A 23,617-nucleotide genomic window follows, 5' to 3' on the forward strand; every position below is an offset into this window, starting at 1 on the left:
AAAAGTAAAGTAAGATGGAACATTAAGTCACCCTCTCTTTCAGACGTTAACTGATGTTTATGCCATCAGACATTTTGTTTTTCTTGGCATGTCACTATAGAGAAGCATAACTGCTTGAAAAGCCCAGCTCTAATTTCTCTACCCTCTCTGCAGAATGCCATAGTGTCCTTTAAAGAGCTGTGTGGGCTTTCAGCGGTGGCCAACCTGAAGCAGTGCATCTTGGCGCTTTCCCCTCGACTCACTGGACCCGACCTCAACCCGCCCCTCCTTGTGTTCAACCTCAATGACCAGTACCCAAACTTGGAGCCCCAAGGCCTGCTGCCAGAGTTCCTCAAGAAAGTCGTCACCACCTATGACATGGTGAGTCAGAGTCAGGAGTTCTACACTAAATAAACGCACAGTACCAACACTCCAAGGTCCAGGGTGTGAGATTTAGTGACATCTAGTGGTGAGACTGCTTAATGCAACAAACTGAGCAAAGTATTCACATTTATAAAATTAGAAAGGATTGAAACAGATCGAAATAGTAGGGCTGCAAGTAATGATTATTTTCATACTCTTAATCTACTTTCTCGATAAATTGAGTACTTGTTTGGTTCGTAAAACGTCAGAAAATGTTGAAAAATGCTGGAAATAATCATGTTCTTGAATGTCTTGTTTTGTCCACAAACCATAATTATTCAGTTTTATTGTTCTATGGAGCAAAGAAACCAGAAAACATTCACATTTAAGAAAATCTGAGTTTGTTTTAATTATTGAAAAAAAAAATCATTGCAGCCCTACAAAAAGTGTCAAAGCCTTACTTTCCTATAAAGGGATAAAACTAAATCTTCTGACTTTGTCACTGCAACGGAAATTGTATTACTTATCATCTTACTACGTTTGAATGATTTTAAAAGTCGCCAGTTGTTTCAAATCATATATAATGGTCTGCTCTGAAATACTGGATATATTAACAAAAACACTCTGGTACTAAACCACACCAGAAACAACATTTTCACCATTTTTGGTCACAGTTCAACAACAGGTTGTACACAAACACAGAGCTGATTTAGCTACTTTTACTTTGTGACTGATCTTTGTTGTGTTTTTTCACCGAGGTGAGACACATTTTCAGGACAAAGAAATCTCTCTAACTATGGCTCCAGTTCGTCATTAAGCCACAAAAACAAATCCTGAACAGAAGAAACTGTTTTCAGTCTTTGCTCTGGTTACAATTCTCACATGTTTCACTATTTTCTGTATACTGTATAAATATACTGTATAAAGTGTGAAGAGGAGAAAACCCTGTATTCACTTAACAGGGACTCACATGTAAATAACACATGTAGGGGTGTAATAGGGAGGTAATGAGGACACAGGGAGGTTGTTAGGTAATGAGTCCAGGGCTTTGTTCAGTAAAATCAATGTTTGCAAGTTATGCAACATTCCATTGAGGCTATTTCCAGACAACACCATTATCCTCAACACATCCTCTTCTCTAGATCCACACTGATTAACAACACATCATTGGCAAAGTCGGCTTTGCACCCATTGTTTCGAACAGCAGGCAGCGATGACTGCAAAACTCTGGTGGTAAAGTAACCTACTGAATGTATATTTAATCATTTCTAGATCTAGAAAACTGGGTAAAAAAGGGGAAACAACTACAGCATTAAATGCTAACTGGCTCCAGCTGTGTTATTCTTTATAAAACACTTCATCCCTCTCAAAGATGAACATTTGAAAAAGGGGGAACAATGCTGTAAAGGCTTGAGACGTGGACAAATTAAGGTGACCCCTCTGGCTCTGTTCAGACTGGAGGGCCAGGTAATTGGCCCTGATGGAAAGAACGCCCGGGAAAATTGAGTTGGAGGAGAAGATAGGAGGACTGGTGTTTGGGGACCAAAGTCGAATAAATTAAGCGCAGGGGGGCTTAAGTGGTATGAGGCTGCAGGCCTTGATCATCAGCAGAGTGCCTGAGGAGACGACGAGCAAGGGGCTGGCATTTAAATTAAATAAGGAGAGGTGTGAATAATGTATGGAACAATACAATCAGAAATCTAGGTGCAGTGTCAAAATCCACAACTGGGATTAACCAGGCTTTCAACTCCCTAATTGGCAAAAAAAATAGAATCTAGGTCTCAGTCCCTGGACATTTATATGCCGAGGAAAAGGTGGAGACGAGGTGCAAGATCATTCGGTCTGATTTCAGTGGTTGTTCATAACAGATGTATCAAGGTCACTGATGGGAGATGGATGTAAAGAAGAAATGGCTGAAATGTTTTTCCAGAAAACAAAATTACTCATGTTTTTGTCATTTCTTTGCTTGGCAGTAATTGAATATTATACCAATCTGTGGCTTTTTTAATGAATTATCAGTGCCGTGGTTCATCTGCCAATTTTCGTTGGATTATATGAAAGTCCTGATACTGTCATGGACCTTTCATGCATCAAAGATAGCCCCATGTGTGCTCACCATCTTTTGCACTCCACTTGCTGCTCAGCTACGGATCCCTAGCAAAAAAGGAGGATAATAATAATAATAATAACACATTAAGATGGATTGCACTCCGATCAAAAGTCCTCGGCTCCACTCTGATCACAATCCCCAGGAATATACAATAGAACAGTACGTCTGATTTTTTCTCCAAGTACCACCAGAGGAATCTCTAGACCTAACAGATTTTAGAGAAGATGCAAAAAAAAAAAAAAAACATTAAAAGATTCCAGCCAGACCAAAAGGACTCTAAGACTGAGAAGCTCAAGAGATGTACTGTAAAAAAACAAAAGATCTACGGCCAATTTCTGTAGTGGAGAACAAAACATTCAGAAAGTTATAAACACGCTGGAGCCAAAGAAAACAATCCTGTCACGGACAAAACTTTAATCAAACACTATAACCTTGCAGATTCCACTAAGGGACAAAAGTTAAAGTTACACAGAGTTTAACTCACTCATCACAGAACTGACTATAGCGGCTGATTTCAAGGATTTGGCATGGGTACTTCACATTACCGTAACTCCTAGACCGTTTGCAATATCTTGAAAATTAAAAAACGGCAGACTGGCAATCTGTGGCAAAGTGGTAGAAGACCGATGCATGGATACCGGAAAGCAGAGAAGTAGAGCTTTGCGTCCATATACTCATCATTACAGTAGCCCCTCAGGACCATCCAATCACAGACGAGATTCACCAGCGCGTCACACGTTGTGTAATTCCTAAACGGTTGAATAACTGCCAGGTATCGAAAGCGAAAGTTATCTTGGATAAAAAGGGGCCGGAGCACTCAGTCATGGAACATTTTTTGACAATTCTACAGCCATAAAATCAAAATAAATCCAGGCGGCCTCATTATCGTGATGGTCATAAGAGGGTTAAAGGGATTTTCACTGAACTAATGCTGCAACCTATATAACATTGGGATCTCTCTAACCTGGTGGATCATAAAAAATATTGTTTACATAAAAAAATGTATCCCAAAGTAGTTACAATCTCACATGATTGCTAGAGTCTTGTGAGATCTGTGCAGGATAAGGATGTGGATCTAAAGATTTTATACAACAGTATAGAATCTTCCAAATAAAAAGTGATATAAAATGAAAGATTGGTTTATTTTCTATATCTTTAAAAACCATCCCATTAGCAACACAACCTGCCTCATTACTATGACAGTATCACAATATACACTAGTCAATCTATTTACTATTGACATGCATAATGTTATCACTGAACGTATTTTTCAAAATACATGAGGAAAACCTTTGATTTGTGGCTAGTAATAACAGTAGATAGCTAAACGCACCCGAGCACTTCACTGGAGGTAATTGTTATTGTACGACCACGGCACGATCTTCCCGTTTACCTTGTAGCATGTGCCTTTTTAAATACATGGAAGACGCCACGTCTGCCATCCTAGACTGTAATTTCTTCGCCCATCGGGGGAAGTAATCACAGCGTGTGCGACGGCTCTAAGTGCTGCCGCTGCAGCTGCGGAGTGACACAAACAGCCACAATCACTTAGTCATGAGTGGCTGTCGCGTAACACTGATTCACCACCACTACTGCGGGTCTGTGAGGCTGTCTTTGTACCCCTGTGAAGAGGACAGCACCAGCTGGTTATCGTCCTCTAAGAATCGGGACGTTTATACAACTTTAAGGATTTCCTCACTCGTTTTTCTTTAAATTGGTTGTTATAGTCAACAAACGTATTGAAAGAGTAAAATCAGCAGCAGTCGTTCGTCTGACCCTCGTGAACCTGCGTCAGCCCCGAGGTACTTACTGAGGAGATAAACCCGTGTCACTCAAATTTCATTTTCACTTTTACTAAAAGGTTTTCGGGGAAAAAAAAACAATAACTTGTGGTGCTCTACAGCTTTTAGATCTCGTTCATGTGTCGGGGGGATTAATACACATTTATTTGGTTCCTGCAGTAAGACGATTAATGTGTATTTAACACAAACTAACAACTAAAGTTGTTATTTAATGGTGACGAGTAAAAGTGTATTTGTAATTGTTGTTTTTGTTTATTTTTAATAATAAAAATGTAAAGTAATATTGTTTGGACAAAATCAGCGAACACCAAGAACTTCTTTAGTCTTTTAACTTGGGAGGTTGTGGGTTAGATTCCCGGCTCCACTAGTCTACATGCCGATGTGTCCTTGGGCAAGACACACAACCGTGTGAATGGGTATGAAAGATGAGTGAACGTAACGTGCTGCACGTAGATGTGATGCATGAAACTGTCGTGTAAAGCAAGACTAGACTAGAAAACGCGCTATATAAATAGACATTTCTGGACAATAAGAGGACCGCCTGTGGACAAGTGGAAGGGAGGATTGGCCATGCAACTGCAGGGTTGCCGGCTAGAATCCCCAACTGTTGTGAAACAAAAGCAGTAACTGGAAGTTGCAGCAGTTTCTCACGCTGTATTTGTAGAACAATCTGGTTTCTGGCACAGGGCAGGAAAGTGTGACCAACGAGAAATGACAAACAAGTGAAAATGAAGGATTTCTGTAATGAGACCCTGGGTTAATGTAGATGATTGTTGAGTTGTGGCTGATAAGATCTCTGTTTCTGTCCGTCCAGACTAAAACACAGCACATCACACATTTCAAACTAAAACTGGAGCCAGCAGTGGTTTTTAATTTAACACTTTTTGGCACTGTAAAATACCTGAGTAGTGTGGGTGTGGCCTAAACTATGTGTCTGATTCCCACTTACTACCATAGACTGAATGCATGCTTAGGGAAGTGTTGAGAGCAGTAAAACTATCCCGATTGTCTACAGGAATAATAGGAGGACGCTATGAACTAAGTTTCAAATTTAAATCAATACTTAATACAAAAGGTTAAGGTTAAATCTTGTAAAACAAGTCAAAACGTCTCAATTTGACTCAATAAAAAACAGCAGTTTCCTCGTTTTTTGAGTCACATCCCTCCAGAACAAACAGACTGGTACATGCATGAAATGTGTATTTAACTTTATTTCTTAAAAAGATGTTTCTATTTTCCACATTGGCTCTCATTCGTTTTCTCGGTGGCTGACCACAGAGTTGGCTCGCCGTATAGAACTGATGTCAGGGCCACAATGGCTCTGTGACTGCGAGCTGGAATAAAAATGTTGTTTTTCTTTGCTTCCCTCTTGTCTTGGCAGCAGAACACGGCAGCCCGGCTGTGTGGCACAACCTTGCGGGGCACTTAAGGCACTTATGGGGAGGGAGCAAGTGAATGTTCAAGTCAATTTTAAACAAGGCAGCATCGAGCAGACGCTAACTTATTATCATCTCCTTTAAATGAGACAATTAAGCTATGACTTAAGACAATCAGAGACGCAGAATCCGGAGGGTCTGTGAGTTACCATGTTCGCCCGGCACTTATTCACCTCACTCTGACAGGCTACATATGCATCATTAACCTTCCTGCAACAGCACCGCGCTGCCGCCTGAAAGCCAAAGCTTATTTTGGAGCAGTGTGGGGAGGATGCGGCGTCTGGATTTAATAAATGATCCACAAAGCCCTTTGAGTCTGCCTTTAAAGGCCACCATGAGAGTTTTAACAGTTTGTAGGTCAGGAGAGACTGTGCACTCAATTAAGGCCGAGCATAACATCACAGGAGCCAAACTTAGCATCTCCAGCAGCTGCAGTTTCACAGATAACACGGGAGGTGGTGGCGTTTGAAAATGACTCACATCTAACGCTTAACTCTTTGTAAAAAAAAAAAAAAACACAACCAAAGCATCCGGATCTCCACATCTTTTATTTTTCCCTCCTGAAGAAAGAACACCAAAAAAAGAGGTAACTTTTAATAAACACCCTAATTGCTCGCGTCTCCTTCCTTCTAATCCTGGCTTTCAAAAATGCAATTAAAGTGACCTCGCCCTCTAACGCGCCTGTAATAAGAGCTTGTTTTTTTAGAGCCCTCCCTGGATAAAAACACCACATGCCACCAGACCAGCGGACTGCCGCCTGGCTTTATTGTGGAATACCACTTGTGCTGATGTGGAAATGAGATGCAAATGTGAACAACATGTTTGTCTCATTTTAGGTGATCCAGACCAGCAAGACTCTCCTGGAGACCTACGAGGGTGTATATGAACGCATTCTACAGACACAAAAAGCAGGTAAATGATGTTGTTATCCAGAAGTTATATTATACTTTATATTCATATCAGTCTTTGGACCCAAATGCAGGACTGGTTTTTAATTTTTACTTCAGTAAAAAACTAAATAAAAGAGGCAAAAACAATGCAAGCAGCTACAGTAGATAAGGTTTTGGTCGAACATTACAGAAAAGACAAAATACAAAACTATGATAAAGAATATGGGGACCAGAACATAGCAGAAGCCAAGAAAACAAACAGCATGAACCAACAAAGACGCTGCAGAGCACAGAGACACAATCCACAAGGGAAAACTGAACACAGGTGAATCAAATCAGCGATAGGCAGATGATCAGAAAATCAAAACTAAACAAGGTACGTGCACCAGGAAGAACGCCAAAACAAAACATGAAACTGACATGGCAAAAGAGGAAACCAGGAAACCTTAAGGATAACAAAAACAGAATTAATGTCCAACAAAAATCGCCTGAAGAAACCCAGACACTGACGTCTCACTGAGCTTTTTTACTGTCATTTAATAAGTAGCTGAATGAAGACGTTCAAGAAAATAAGAAAAGTATGTGATCAGTAAACCTTAGTGTGTAAATGCTTTGCTAAACAAAAGCCACAAGCTGTAAAGAGATGAGTGATTGTCCTGCAGTTTGTGAAATGCAACAGCAAAAATGTCATAACTTAAGAAGTCGATCTAAAAAGAACTGGTATCAAGGCGTCACCTCATTATGTAGTTTGAAGTACTTTGAAATTGAAATTATTCAGATACAGTGAGACTGAAATAGTTTAAAAGAACAACAAAAACAAACAATACAATATTAGCTTTTTGCCAAGTTGTTCTTTTTAAGCTTTGACATAAATTTTAATAAAATTGAACTGTTAAATTATAACATAATTATGGCTGAGACAGTGACTCGATTATGAATCTGTTACTAAATGAATTGTCAACTATTTTAAGTTGTTTTTGCTTTTTAAATGTGAATATTTGCTGGTTTCTTTGCTCCAGGTGACAAAGAAATCATTCAAACGGAATCACTTTGGTTTGTGGACAAAAAGAATACATTTGAGAACATCATCATTTCTATTTTTCATTATTTTTTTGTTATTTTCTGGACCAAACAACTAACTGATAATTAAGAAAATAAAAAGAAAATAGACCTGGTTTATGACCTGGATGACTGAGAAGCTTCACCGACATTTTGCATCAATACTGACCTGGATTTTCTGTGCAGATCGAAATCTAAAGAGTTAGACTTCAACTAATAATTATTTTCTAGATTCATTAATTACTTGGTTGGTCCATAAAATGTCAGAAAATGTTGATCAGTGTTTCTCAAACCTCTAAATGATGTCTTGTTGTTGTCTACAAACCAAAATGAATCAGTTTTAATGGTTCCTTTTTTTATGGAGCAAAGAAACTGGAAAATATTCACATTTTAGAAGCTATCAGAATAGTAAGCAATGACGTAAAAGCACTAACAGTCCAGCTTTGGTTTACACGGTTCAGAGAAGACAGTGGACATCAAAGCGAAACACACACACACACACACACAGCAAGTCCATCAATACTTCTTCATCTTCTTCCTGCAGTCACATCACAGTGGTTAGACCTTCATTTATGCCTTTAATCTCTTTATCCACCTCTGCCTTTCTCACCTTCAGCTACGTGTCCATTTAATGTGACCAAAGACAATTCAGTCATGGTTTCTGAGAAGCACAGATTTTAAAAAAAAAAAAAAAAAAAAAAAAAACACAGGCGCACACACACACACACACACACACACACACACACACACACACACACACACACACACACACAGACAGACTCAGGTGGGAAAACACTGGTTAGGTAACACTCGGTGGTCAGTGTGATCAGTGTTTTTATGAAACGTGTCACAGTGAGCGCGGGACGAAGATGATAACGAGACAGAAATTCAATTACGGGATTAATGTGCTTCATAATGCAGCACTTTTGTGGCAAGGAATTTCATCCGAGTGGCACCGAGAGCTAATTTATCACCGAGCGAGTCTGGTGGTGAGCGGAGAGGACGGAGCAGAGATGGACCGTCGTTACAGCAGCTCAGCTTTATTGCTTTCCAGATGGAAGACTTATAAAATATTCATCTTCCTTTGTCTTCACACACACCAGAGAAGAGCAGGAGTGGCTCGTTTAATCAAGGGCTTTGGTGCCGTGTGATTTTCCCTCCAGTCGACCACTTTCCTGTCCTCAACGGTTAAACAGATTGTGGGATGAAGAACTAATTGGAGTTTTTGGCGTAGCACACGAGAACAAGTTACGGGGATTTCCACAAAAGTTTACTTTAGAAAAACCTATATATACATATTTTGCAACTACTTTGGATTATTTGTAGGGCTACTAATAACGATTACTCTGTCGATTATTTTCTTAATGTTAAGAAAATATGAAAAATGTACATCAAACATGGAAATGGTGATGTTCTCAAATGTCTTGTTTTGTCCTCAAACTAAAAATGATTCAGTTTTAATGATTTCTTTGTCACATGAAGCAAAGAAAGTAGAAAATATTCACATTTAAGAAGCTGAAAAATCACACACCTTGTTGTAATTCTTTAAAAAAACTCTCAAAACGATCAATCAATTATCAAAATATTAATCGAGTCACTGTCTCAGCCCTAATTATCTAAAAATCTACATTAATTCACTTCCTTCAGCTGCCCTGATCATTTTAATCACATTCAAGATCTTTTCTACTATGTGGAAGAACTGAAAACCACTTCAGTAGATTGTTTAGACTTCATTATCTTAACTGTATCTGTACTATTTAAACACCATTGAAACCACTTCATCAAGACAAAAACTACAGGCTCTGATTGCACATATCTAAAGTTTCGTCACATATTTATCTGGACAGTGTTGCCTATATCATAAAATCTGCCAAAAATACAATTTGATTCAAACCTCTCTCTCCCTGCACCAAAGTCCATGAGTCCATGAGAAAATGAGTGATTTTACAACACAGCACACAGGAGTTTGTTAATCCACTGCTGCCTCCGTCACCGAGTTGGAAAGTGTTATTGTGTGACTTGAGGGTTTGAAATGCTTTGTTTGGATTAACCTGAGTGACATAAACGTACCAACAGAGGCAGCAGAAGGGCAGAAAGCTAAAAATGCAGATTTCCTCGATGGACAAAAACTTCAATTTACTAGATTTGTTTGCGAGTTATTCCTTTACATGAAACGATAATCGAAAGAGTTAAAATGGTCTTTTTTTTTCTTGGTCTCAGAGCATTGTTGTTGTGTTTGATCATGTTAAAATCAGATCGAGCAAATTCAACTTCAGCCAACAACTGTAAAGTAGGACACAGCAGATGGCAACTGATGAGCTTGAACATTGATTTATTTTCCATTCGGAACTGACATATTTTGGTCCCAGCGGTGTGTGTGTGTGTGTGTGTGTGTGTGTACTTCAGTGTGTGGTTTCATGCACTCCTCTGTTGTGTAGAAACTGGGTCAGTACAAACCCAGTTCCCCCTTCAGAGCAGGCACAACACAACACAACAGCAGCAGCTATTATCGCTGTGAATAATCCATCACATCAACTCAGACAGCGCTCACTTTTCCCCGGAGCGAGAAAATACCCGTGAACACAGTCAGGTGTTTGCAGCTCAAACACGGACGTCACCGCCTCACTGCCTTCACATGTTGCCCACAACACTTCCACTCAGGAGTCAGTCCAGTAAAGTGTCCCCTCTAATGTGTTTATGGCGAGGAGATTACATACATAAGTCAAAGCACATTTTTAAATTAGCATTAGACTTGGAATTTTGCGAGATTCAGGTGTTCATTGAATTTAGTGGAAGTGGAAAATATTAGAATTTGTGCGAAAAATATGCGTGACATGACGCAAAAGCCAATCGTCATGTCAAAGTCTTGGCTAAAGCTCCACCTACACCGCCATGTTGGCAGGAAAAGAGTTCACTGTGCACTTAAATTCAAAGAAGATTGAGCAGTATATCACAGAACCTGACATATCTGATCCTTATACTGCCCCCTAGTGCTTCTCACAAGTATGGAAACAGCCCACAGTGGACATTATTCCAGAACTGGAATCTGATAAACTTTCCCTCATTCTACTCTGGAGAACACGTACACATCGCAGTAAAAACATGTCAAATAAACTTATTTACGTTAATTAGCATCTGTAGCTGTAGCGACACTTAAGTTAGCATCCAGAACCACAACTTCCTGGTCTGTACTTAGCGATTGTGACCCTAACTTTGTGAAAATAGAATAAAAGTTTTTATCTAAATATCTCAAAATACATTTTAGTCTGACGCGTTTTTACACCAATAACACGCTTTCGATTTAACTTCCTGTACATTTCCTTTAAGTTTCCTCTTAACTGCTGACCAGGAAACTGTGACTCTTCAGCGTCGTGATTCAGTACCAGACGTAAAGTGACGATGAGCCTACAAGCAGAGGGTTTCTCCACCATCTTAAAAACAGCCAGTGAAGAAACAAGTCGCGTGCGATAATTACATTCTGCCAGTTATTGACGTGAACAGCGTCGCCTGCCAAAATGACGCTGGTTTGGTTGCGTGACGTCTGTTAGTGGGGCTCAATTTTCCATTTCATTGTGTAAATGTTTATTCGAGAAACAAACCAACAACGGAGTAAGTACTTTCAGCCCTTGTTGTGTAATTCTCGTGAATTGTCGCAATTTCCTCTGCTTCACGTCTGATAGTTCTCGCATACGTTTCAATAATTAATAATCAATTATCAGGTTTTCTTTTCCGCCACTCTCTGCTGTCGCAGTTTCCCGCTGCGAGCATCAGACGTTACTGTACAGTCACCATCTTCAGATTAGTCTGTAACGCCTCGCTAAGAATGAGCCCCCCCCCCCTTTCTTGCCTGCCAGACTCCATAAAGATGTTGCTAGGCAACCTGCACTGCCAGTTAGCCCAGTCTGTGTGTGTGTGTGTGTGTGTGTGTGTGTGTGTGTGTGTGTGAGAGAGAGAGAGGAAGCTGTGCAGCTTTTTTAGCACAGTCATGGTTCACATGCACAGCAGCAGCAGCAGAAACGGCAGCAGCAGCTCTATACTTAAAGACGGTGAAATTGAAGAGACAGAGATAATTTCACATGTTGGTTAAAAACACAGGAAACTGGTTGAGGAAAAAAAATAAATAAATAAAAGCACATGTGCATGAAAGATGACGACTGTGTCTGCTCCTTCAGCTGTTTGAGGTTATTTTCTCGCCCCGGTCTCTTGACAGACATGTTTTCTCCGCTCGGAGGCTTTAAAAACCGTCCAACCCCACACCCATTATGGCAATTTCACACGGAGGGGGTCTCTCACGTGCTCTCGCCCCATGTTTCCACGGCAACAGGGCCGCGAACCGACTCCAGTTGATAACAGAGCTTGAAGCGGGAGAGTGCGTGTTCGTCTCTGTAGTTGCCGCTGTATTACTGCAGAGATGAAGCTTTGAACAGAGCAGCGGCAGCGGCAGCAGCTCGGCTGTCTCTCCGTCTGTCTTTGGTTTATTTAACTCACAGGCTCTGGCTGCCTGTTGCTGTAATGTCAGTGAACTATAAAGCTCCCTCAACATTAAACATGTCTTCACTCAGACTCAGTCATGCGAAAGTACGGGGTGGGTGGAATGTGGAATTAGGAGAGGAAGAGAGGAGGTGGGAAACCTCCTCAGGAGACAAATCCCTTCTGTGTTCGATGCCCTGATGCTAATCCACAGTGAAAGAACGTCATGTCTGTCTGCCTACGCCGCCTCTCTCCTCCACTGTTTCCTCCGTTTCCCAGGCTCTTCTCCTCTCTCTCTCTCTCACTCTCTCACTCATCTCGCCTTAGGGCTAAAATGTTGTTTTGTCTTACGTCTCTTCCTCGGACTTATCTCTCGCCTTTCCGCAGTTATTCGAGTATTTGCTCCCTCTTGTCTGTTGATATTCCATTAACACATGGGAGTTTCCACTCCAGATTTCACATTATGAAGTCAAATAAAATGCACTTTTTTTTTTACTTAAGAGCACGATTATGCCTTAAAATTGCTTGTTTTATTCCACAGACACTTTTAGATGCTGAGATTTTATTGTTTAATAACACAACTTTTTTAATATTTTGCTTATTTATTTACTTTAGTGTGTCGATGAAAGTCCAGTAGAGATAAAGAATCTTTTCACCCCCCGCAGTGAAGACAGATGCGGATCAAATTTTCTGCTGTACTGATCAGAGTAAGACATTTGCTCATTGTTTACACAAATTAGCATTTTCATAAACAGGAATTAAACATTTCGAGAGCAGGTGTTTGCACAGTGTCGGGTCTTACAGGATTAAGAAAATGACAAATAGAAACTCGAAAAACAAAAAATCTGCACCGCTCAGACCTGCAATAACCTTTTCCTTAACATTACTACACAACCCCATCATCCTTCTAGTCTTATTTTGGCAATTAAATGTTTAAATCCAGGGTTTTCCAACACTGAAACACATCTATAGCGCTAGTTACCGCTTAAGCGCGAGTTGAATTTTGAAGTTGTTGTGGAGATATCCTGTGCTTTGCTACACATAACATAGTTTACACACTGCAGTTTCCTTGTCCACAACACAACCTTTGACAAAATTCAAAAATATTTTCACACTGGTGATTTCAGGGAAGAGGGGAGGTAACATGTATTCGTGCTACAATGGCTACAACCAAGACCCTGGGGGCGTGGTTAAATCGGCGACGTTAAGGGGAGATTGTGGCGTCGTTTCGATCGATATTCGATTTACAATCGGCGTTGTGACACTCCCTAGTGCATACCAGTCGATAACAACGCACACAAACAACGTCGCAACACGTCCACGGATAAAAATGTAACAATACATACTAGAGTAAAAGTAGCAGAGAGCGGCAGGCGTTTTTGAATCCCACGTGTCTCCAAGTTGAAAGCAGTTGAAACTCAAGACTAGGAAGTCAAAAAGATTCCAACTACAGCGGTTTTCACATCCAAAATCTAATTCTCAGCTTACGTTTGTTGACATGTGAAGTTTAACCTGTCAGACCCGGTGATTCGTCATCACTCTGCAGATATGTAGAGAAGAGGAAGAGTCGCTGTGCTTACACTCACTACCCCCCCCTTTGCTGCTGCTGCTGCAGCAGGAGACTGTGAAATGTTGACAGTACATGTCAGACTCTCAGCTCTAATGTTTCCTCACAGTAACAACAGAACAGACCTCGCTCCCAGTCACATCCCCCCCGCAGTCTCCAGTCTCCTGTCATCCCACAGCTGCCTCTCTGTCTCACAAACCAAACCACTCTATAAAACAAAGACCAAACCGGACACTTGTCCTTGTGTTTATTTTTCTCTCCCAGCGATGGAATTTCACGAGAACCTCCACGACTTGGCTGCAAAGGAGGGGCTGAAGGGCAGGAAGCTGCACAAGGCGGTGGAGAGCTTCACTTGGAACATCACCATCCTGAAGGTGAGAAGAGCGGCGGCAGCCGCCGCCTCTGATGTTTTCACACTTGTTTATCTTCCTGTTCGAGTCGCGTCCAGTCGCCACATTGCACGACGTGCCGCTTCTCCATGAGGAGGTCAGAGGTCACAGTGTGTGTGGGTGTGGCTTTTGGGGCGTGAGTTTTCTAACTGAAACTGGTATGAATATAATGTTGAAAGATGTTGCTCGTTGTTTCCAAAAACCTGGAAATGATGATGTTCTCTAATGTCTTGTTTTGTCCACAAACTAAAATGACTCAGTTTTAATGATTTCTTTGTTAAATGGAGCAAAGAAACCAGAAAATATTCACTTTTAAGAAGCGGAAAAACTTGTGTTTCTACAGCAAAACTTTAGGTTAGGTAGGGCCCTCTGCTGGTCCATATTGTAATTACTTCGGATGCTCTGGTGGGTTTTTAGGCTGTATATTTTAAACTGCAACTGGTTTTGCACTTGGAAAGTGAAGCGTTTCAGTGGGACATTGTGTATGTTGTTTCTGTAAGACGACATTGAATAGTTTGAATTCCACAGAGGCTTAGACGTGAAGAGGCTGTGACATAGTCAGACCTGGAGGCCGTATGAAACCAGGACATGTATGAAAGTTAAACACAGTAGACACACAGTTCTGGAGGCTAAAAGTCTGCATCTGCACCCCGTCTGCGTTCCTTCTCCCTTCAAGTACACGCAGATCTTTTACTTTCACATGGAAACCTAGGTTAGAGTTAGATAAAATAAGACTGACCGACATGTTCCTACACAAGTGGTGTCAAGCCCTGTTTACAGTTTCCTGAAAATAAGATATCACATGTACAACCTGAGCTAACGGGTCAAAGAGCAATGAGATAGTCAACGAGCGAGATGTCAACATGACACGGCCAATGTTTGTTCTTAGAGATGTCACAATGCAGCATTGACTTCCACTCATTTGGTCACCCTAACCTCTAATCTTAGCCCTAAACCTAACCAGAGTCCACAGAAATGAGCTTCTGCCTCATTAGGTCTCCATGAGGACCGCTGGTCACACACACCTGTTAAGTGGCCGTCACAGAGCTGTTTAAGGTTAAAAAAAAAAAACTAAGGGCAACACCTTTTGTTGATACAGTCAAGACTTGAGCACACAGCCGTGGGGCTCACACACCAGTCTTATCTGGCCCACAATGTCCTCATGGGTGACCTCTAGTTGACAGATCAACATTGTGATATCAGCAGTTGTGATGACAGAATTGGAGCTAAGACGAGAAACAGAAACGATGTAAAAACATGTAGGAAAGTAGAAATGTATTATAAATTGTGACAGTGTGACACGATGCTCAGGATCTGTGGAGAGCTACACAAAGTTACTACAGTTCCACACCTTCACATCAATAGCATTCGGCGAGTGAGGTTACAAGCAATATCTTCTATTTATGTCAGTGTAGACCTCTGTCACCCACTCCCTGGTCTGGAGGTTCCACACGACATGACTTTCTGACCTCCTTCACATCTACACACCCTCCGATCTTCCTCCTCCTTCCTCCTCCTCATCACACCTCCTGCCCTGTCTATCAACCATAAGGTCCAGAGCCTTCAGCCATTCAGTCCCCTGTGTCTGAAACTCGTTCCCACAAACCGTCCATTAAAAGTGTCAGAGTCTGGCAGGAACCTGGTGTCATATATGGTTGGTTAATCAGCATGAAACCTCCAACACGCGAGTTTCCCTGAGAGGATTAAAAAATTACATCTCAAAACTATTTATTTTTCATTAGCATATTCAATTTGACCACGCCCCTCCTCATCTCTCATTAATGCTGTGCTTGTTCTTTGTTTTCTTCTTACGCAGCCGTCTGTGTTCTTGTTTTATTTACTGCAGGGCTGTGACCTTTATTTTCATAATTGATGAATCTGTTGATTATGTTTAATAAATAAATAATTAACGATGGGACGATACCACTTTTCTGTGTTGATAGCGATATCACAAACTCAGGTATCGACCAATACCGATATTATTCCGATACAGTCATTTTAGAGAGACCATTTATGAAAGGATGAAGGTGTTAACAACACATTTGTGCTGAGTCATTTTAAGACACAATTCTCCAAATACTGTTCTCCTAAAAAGAAGAAATAAAAAGCGCAGACTTGACTCAGCTAAAATGCTTCATTGATTCAGCCCTAATTTATATATATATATATATATATATATATATATATATATATATATGAGGTTGTGTTGTTAGTGCGGCCTCTTGCGTCAGTGAACATCCTGTGAGTGAAAGCACACATCCTGTCTCCCTGCATTACATCACGGCTGCCGTCTTCCCTCCCTGACATCACTGTGCTCTGTGTTTCCTCTCAGGGCCAGGCAGACCTACTGAAGCACGCCAAGAGTGAGGTCCAGGAGAACCTCAAGCAGATCCACTACGCCGTGCTCACCTGTAACCTGAGCAAAGGTGGCGCGGCGGGCGGCTCTTCGGGCTCGGAGTCGAAGGGCAGGCGCAGCCTCGAGGCCATCCAGGAGAAGGCCACGGGGGTGGAGGAGTTCAACGACGAGGACGACTGAAGACCTTCAGTCCCCCTGGAGACCACAACTAGACATCTGTGCTGCTCCTGCCTCCTGAGCTCAAAAACCCAAACGCTCTCTCCTCTCTCCTCACCCTCTCGGTCTCTTGTCTTTACCCTGACATCACCACTCCACACACGCACACCAGTGTTGCTCCACATTCCATCAAGTGCATTCCTGTATCCCCGAGCACAGCTGTAACCTCTCACAGACGTCTGCCTTGTAATCATCAGTTAAATGCCACCACAACTCCACCATTTAAATCTTCACATCACAGGAAAGGTTCTTGGAAAAGCACTGTCATTACTTTTCTTAAGTCTTAAAATGTTGCACTGAAGCAGGTTTTTTCCCTCCTCCTCCTCCTCGTGTCCGAGAGGCTTAAATATTAGAATATATACTGTATTGTTGTTTTTTTACAGTACACTGTGCAGCGTTGAAGTGTGACCGGCGAGCAGCTGATCAGGTTTCCATCGCGAGTCGATCTCTCCCTGTGAATGAGTTTGAAGGATGTCACAATCCACCATTTCCTGCCAGCTTAGCAAAACATAAACTAGACTACGGGAATTTTTACCACCGATTTATCCCAGATGAGTTGAAGATTTCACCGAAATTTGTGACGAGATCGGAGTCACTGTTCAGAGCTCAGTGAGCAGTTTCACTCTCCGTGAAGGCTGAAACCGTGTCTCGCCACGGTGTCGTCGTTAAAATACGGAAGGAGGCAGATTTATTTGCTCTCTCATCGTCCTCCTCCTCGTCCTCACATACACTTTACACAGAGGTGAAAGATGGAGCGAGAGATAATTCCTCACTCAGCTCAAATACCCCAGCATATATACACAGAGTAGCATCCACCTTATTTATCAGGGGGGGACATAATTCCTGATAATCTGTGAGGTTTAGGTTCTCTCACAGTCAAAACAGTCAACATTCAACACGGTTATGCCGATCGCTTGATTGTTTCCTAAAAGGCTTTTCTTCCATTTTAATAAACAACTGTGTAGCGGGGGTTGTCTTGGAGCTCTGGTCGCTGACAGACCGTGATGCAATTTTTTTTTTGTTCGCATCGTGCCCCTCGAGTTCCTGGTAATCTGAAAAGTCCCTAGTAGTTCGGGGCGAGGGAAAGTTATTCCCTGGGTGATTTCCAGTTTTTCAAAAATCCCAGGAAATAAGAAAAAATTCCTGCGGTGGCTGTAGAATTTTTGCTCAAAATGCCCATCCCTAATATTAGGGGTGAATATTCAGCGTCTTTAGAGCAACAGAAAAGTCTTGTTTTTTTTGTTTTAGGTGCTCAACTTTACGTTTTAACCCTGTGAAGAGGATAAAAGCTGCATTAAATACTCGCTTTAAGCTTCAAGCAAAAATACTGAAAAAGGGGAATATTTACAGAAAAACATATCATAATTAACAACAATAATAATAATAATAATCTATCTACACCCCCCTGTGTCTCATTTCCTGTTTGAGCTGCGTGGGGGGGGGGCGGAGTCAACTACCAGCCATGTGACTGATAAAAATAATACTGTTCAGAGACCGATGCACTTGTTCTACTCAGTGGACACACAGATTTACCCTTGACAGACACAGAGACAACACAAACAAGAAAAATGAAAAGGAAAACCGTGGATTTGTCGTGACCGATTTTCTTAAAGCACAATTTTTCTGTGAATGTACCAGGACAGAGGGACAGAGGGACAAAGAAACTCAGAGGGAAACGGAAGACGTAAAAGAAAAGATGGAGAAGAAGGAGAAGGAATCGAATATGAATGAGAGTAAAGAGTTGTTTACAACACTGAACTTGTCCATGTTCTTGTCTGCCAAAATAGTACAACATACTACAATGTGTAAATATCTGAAGTTTCCTGTTATTCCTTTTTCTGCAGAGTGCATCATTTTATTATTGTATACTTGGAAATATAAGATTTATTTTATAAAAGATATATATATATATAAATATAAATATATAAACATGTCTGTGGGGGAAGAAAAAAAGAAAAACTTAAGTTTTATTCGTCTTGTAGGTTTCCCCGGCAGAGAAACATCGTCTCAAACATCGCAAAAACCAGCAACTGCACGAGAAGGAACCACGACTGGACTGGTGTGGACGCAGACTTATTTTCATATGTTTTAGCGGTTTATGTTGACGTTTATTACACGGTCCTCCCATTTCACTATCAACTGTATGCTCTTGAGTATTTTAACCAAAAACAAACAACTCATTCCACTGTTACTTTCAGACGTTTGTGAAAAGTGCCAGATGCAGTATTTTTTGTTCAGATGCAGTCTTTATTGTTCTTTTTTTTTGTTTTAAATGTATAATTCAGGTAAGAGTATGTTCCCAGACTGTTGCACTGTCGTTCAAAAATACTGCAGTGATAAATTTGAAAACTCATCCCTTTGTTTATTTGTGAGCAAGTTTGAATCTACACATTTACGCCACTTTATTAGGTACACATGGTGTTTTTTTGGTTTTTTTAGAGATGGTCTTCTGCAGATTGTTTGGGCAGCACAAATCCAGGGGAATTAGCAATAAGATTCTATTATTATTGTGTGTATTTTTATGGTTATTACAAAATGACTGCCACGAAACTGTAGTTTTGTGAAAACTAAATGTGTCAAAAATGTGAGATTGGACTGGGATCAGTTTGCTTGTTTCAGTGTTTTTAAATCATTGTAGCAATGAAAATTGCAGGCGGGGGAAAAAAAGTTATATTAGGAATGAATAGGGAACGCTTTAAAGGAAAAGTTACGAAAAACGTGGCGTCCACACGCGTCATCATACTTGATATATCTGCGTTTTGATAGCTATAACATTGTTTTTTTGGGACTGTGTTGTATTTCATTGTCAAAGGAAAGTTTCTTTACCTACCGACCCACTCATCTACCTACCCATCTAAATATTGTGGGGGAAAAAACATGAGGAATGAATAGGGAATAATTCAATGGAATAGTTAAGAGAAACCCAGCGTCCACACACGTCATCATACTTGATAACTCTGCATTTTGATAGATATGTTTTTTTTCGGGGGGCGTTTAAGGAAGTCTGGAATAATTTAGATTTCTTTTGTTCGGTGTGTATTTCAGTAAAATACTCTCTATCGCGTTCTTCACCACGAACACACTAAAAGTGTAAAAAACTCATGTTGTATTTCTTCTAAAAGGGGAGAAGAAAATGTGTTTGCACATTTGGAGAATTATAGCTTTGAAATAGTTGGAAAAGTGATATCGAGTCGTCCCTGTTCGACCGGACGTGATGACATCGCGCTTACTGGAGCTTCTCTCCCTGAAGATTTTCTCAAAAGCAATGTTTTCCTTATATCATTTCTGATATTACAGAAACATCAAATCGTAGCAACACTTGCCTTCTGGCCTCGAGTCTTCTTCTCATTGACACGTGACGCGAGATTTGCCTTTAAGAATCACCCAGTAGAGCAGAGCTCATCCTGTTTTCTCTCATTTCTCATAAATGTGGTTAGAGTTAGAAAACCCTCCTCTGACCTCTGGCATCAACGAGGCACTTTCACCCAGAAAAACTGCTGCTTATTTTTTGGATCATTCTCAATAAAACAGTCGAGGAGAATCCCAGGAGATCAGCAGTTTCTGAACAACAACCACGCCACGGTTAAAGTCACTAGTTTTTGTCTGTGTTGTGCAGATTATTTGCATTAACAAGCGAGGTATGTGAGGAGCAGGTGTACCTAATAAAGTGGCCGGTGAGTGCGTCTCTCAGGAGTCTAGCAGACATTGAATGGGAGGCCGTGTACAGAAGCAAAAAAAATTATAATAACAATTAAATTGTCATCACTGGATGTGCCGTCACTGTGCCTCATGTCGCATCGCGTTCACAGTTCATCGCTGCGTTTTCTGGGATTACGTTTGAGGAGCAGGTCAGGATTAGGATTAAACCTGCTGAGTCAAATGAGCCACGACCGCTTTTGGAAGAATTCAAACTCGGCTTCACAATCATTCCTGCTGATCGTAGAATTATATCCACAGTTACCCTGTTACTGCCAAACTCAGTCCTACTGTTTGATATTCATTTCTCAGTCCACAACTGTGTCGTCCATTAAAGATTCATGTCAGAAAAACAGTTGGCTTTGCTTTTGTTTTAACTGGAAATTAATCAAAAATGTGATGAAAGTGTAACAGGTTTGTCGTCAGGGCTGCAACTAATCACTGTTTTCCTTCTCAGATAATCTCTCAGGTAATCCCTTCATCTGTAAAACTCTGACATCAGAGCGTGTTTCAGTCGGAGCAACCTCTCAAACCTCGAGGTAGGATTTGTAAAAATGGCTGCCACATGCGTCAACAGTAAAAACACTTCACTATTTTTAGCGTTAATCTCACTTTGTCTTGCAATATATTGATTGATCACAGAATCATTATAGTATTGTGATATAATTGGTATCGTGGACCGTGTATCGCATCTGGTATCATGAAGTACAATGTGATTCACACCCCTAATTGAGACGAGATAGCCTCGTTTGTAATGGAACACCAAATTTAGAGCGTGAAAGTGTCTCAATAGTTTTGAATGTGTCCTATAGTTAGATTTAAATCCTACATTATTGATACTGTCAGGTGTGTTAGTATCAGAGTAGTTTTATAGAAACAAATGTGAGTAAAGAGGGAAGTATTGGAGCCGATACCCGACACTAACATCAGAGCCTCCATGTCACTTCTCCGATATTCAGCCAACAACACGACTTTTTTTTTCTTAATATTTTTTGCCACGTGTACATAGTGAAGCATGTATATATAGTATATATCTTTAAGATTTTTGAATTGTATCAGATTTTACAGTGTATCTTTAATCTTTCAGGTACTAAATTCAGTGATTTTGAACAGTATTGGACTCATACCAAGTATCATATTGGCTGTTCTTTTCTTTTTCTCCTTCAATTCCCTAAATGAGAAGACAGATTCAGCTCAGGTCGCAGCAACATCAGCTGCAGCATCAGTGAGTCTCTCTGGTTGTCCTCACCTCATTCCTCCACAGATACAGTTAGATGTGGGGAAATCCATCACTGCCTCCCTCCCTCTCTTCCTGCCCCACTGATAAACTCCGTCTCTCCCTCCTGCAGGAACTGACCTCCACACTTCATCTCTGCATCCTTCATCTCCCCACCACACTGCACTGACCTTCCAGCTCCGGTCGCTGCTGCCATAACTCTCCATTTCATCTGTGCAGGACTCTGAGGTAAGCGTTTCACATCCCATCGTCTCGCTGAATCACCGTCTCTCCTCTCCACCGACTCTGACTGAAACAATCAAACAAAAAAATCACTTAAAAGTCATACCTGGATATACAGAAAGGATATTTACTCAGGCCTCTGCTGAATCAAGACACTGCGAGTCGATCAGCAGACTGTGAAGGAATCAGAGCAGCGGGTTGATGAATGAAGATAAATAAGTCAGCACTTCCACATAAACCATTCATCTTTATGGTCAGGAGAAGAACAGAGACAGTGGAGGACAAACTCCTGAGCAACAATAACGACACCAAAGCATCTGAAAGGTGGTGTCAAGGCTGAAACAACTACTCGATTCATCATTTCCTAAATTAATATTCAACTATTTTGACAATAAAAGACGGTTTTTCTATTAGTAATACAAGTTTCTTGATTTTTCAGCTTCTTAAATGTGAATATCTTCTGGTTTCTTTGCTCAATATAACAAAGAAATCATTAAAACTAATAAAATCATTCCAAAGTCATCATTTCCAGGTTTGGTAAACACCAATTTTCTGACATTTTACAGCCTAAACAAATATTAATCGAGAAGATAAATTGACAGATTATAATCTTTAGCAGCCCTACTTAGCATTATCCTTTCAGGTCGCCCACAGTGCTGTGTGAGTGAGAGGGGGAGTGGCTACAGTAGAGCCAATGTGTGCTTCGTTTACAGATATATTTAATGATATCTTTTGCATTACTTATCCAAACAACGTATAACTTGGCACTGCACTTACTCGTGCCCGTAGCAAGACACCTGTTAAGTTTGAAATATGAATAACAGACAGACGTTCCTGGAATTTATAGACAGATCATTATTATTATTATGTTGTTTTTTAATCATTTGGGTCCATAATCGTAATTGACACACACACGAGTTCTGATTGATTAATTGCACGGCCACAAGAGAATGTGATCATTTCTTTTCCAGGTCAATGAGAGACAACGAATAAGGAATTCTCTTCCCCGCGAGCATGAGGAGAGGAGGAAGCTGCAGAATCACATGCATTAGTATCGATCGACTGCTGGAGTCTGAGTGCACACACACACGCACACACACACACACACACACAGACATAAAACATGCCAGATGTGCGAATCCAGACCTAAAAAACCTGTGTTTGTCCACAAAAACAATACAAACACTTTAATGAAAGCTCTATTATAAGCCGCAGCTGACCCAGAATTTACTGACGTCTTTAAAAAAACCAAATTGTTTTTCCCATCAAACACCTATCGCAGATCTTATTTTAATCAACGTTCATGTTCTCCCTCTCTCTTATCTCGTGTTAAAAGCTCGTACCTGTGACCGATAAGCCGAGCAAATACAGCCATTCGTTCACCGTCGTGAGGAACGTGTAAACGCGACCAGAATGAGCCACTAATGCGCTCGTAAATAGCTGCGCTAATGTGTAACAGAATGATGATAACGTCAAATGGATTTTATTAGCCAGAGGAGAGTTTAAATTAAGGGGTTTTCTGTTTGCACAAAACATTGTTCTGTTCTGGGACTTCCATTAAAACAAACTATAACTCTGTGTCGAGCGACTTGTCAACACATCCTTTTCTTTGTTGCTCACGACGACGTGATTTATCCAAACACTGCCTCTCTTAGGGGGGGGGGGGGGGGAATGGTAAAAAAAGTGGGAAGTGAAGCTTTTGTTCAACATTTGTGAAAATGTGTGACGGTGGAAAAACAGAGGCCCGGTGTCAAAACACACGCCTCCATGTGTCAAAGCCCGGTTTATTTAAAGGAGCCAAGTGACACGGTTTGTGGTAAAAGAC

At 40.9% G+C, this 23,617-nt stretch overlaps 2 protein-coding genes across 2 annotated transcripts in view; one reads left to right on the plus strand and one right to left on the minus strand.

The window, feature by feature from the left end:
* Positions 1–20,688, plus strand: part of LOC131471938 (inactive phospholipase C-like protein 2) — a 45,271-nt gene extending 24,583 nt beyond the window's left edge. Inside the window, exons 4-7 of the mRNA XM_058648755.1 lie at positions 154–360; positions 6,527–6,602; positions 13,941–14,050; positions 16,398–20,688. Coding sequence (XP_058504738.1) covers positions 154–360; positions 6,527–6,602; positions 13,941–14,050; positions 16,398–16,601 — 597 coding nt within the window. The 3' untranslated portion in view covers positions 16,602–20,688. The remainder of the gene's footprint in view (positions 1–153; positions 361–6,526; positions 6,603–13,940; positions 14,051–16,397) is intronic.
* The window catches only part of LOC131471939 (raftlin-like), a 246,786-nt gene that overhangs the window by 177,638 nt on the left and 45,531 nt on the right, over positions 1–23,617 (minus strand). Inside the window, exon 2 of the mRNA XM_058648756.1 lies at positions 21,741–21,859. Within this exon, the coding sequence (XP_058504739.1) occupies positions 21,741–21,818 (78 nt within the window). The 5' untranslated portion in view covers positions 21,819–21,859. The remainder of the gene's footprint in view (positions 1–21,740; positions 21,860–23,617) is intronic.

The sequence above is a fragment of the Solea solea genome, chromosome 13 (genome assembly GCF_958295425.1).
Source record: "Solea solea chromosome 13, fSolSol10.1, whole genome shotgun sequence".
NCBI lineage: Eukaryota > Metazoa > Chordata > Actinopteri > Pleuronectiformes > Soleidae > Solea > Solea solea.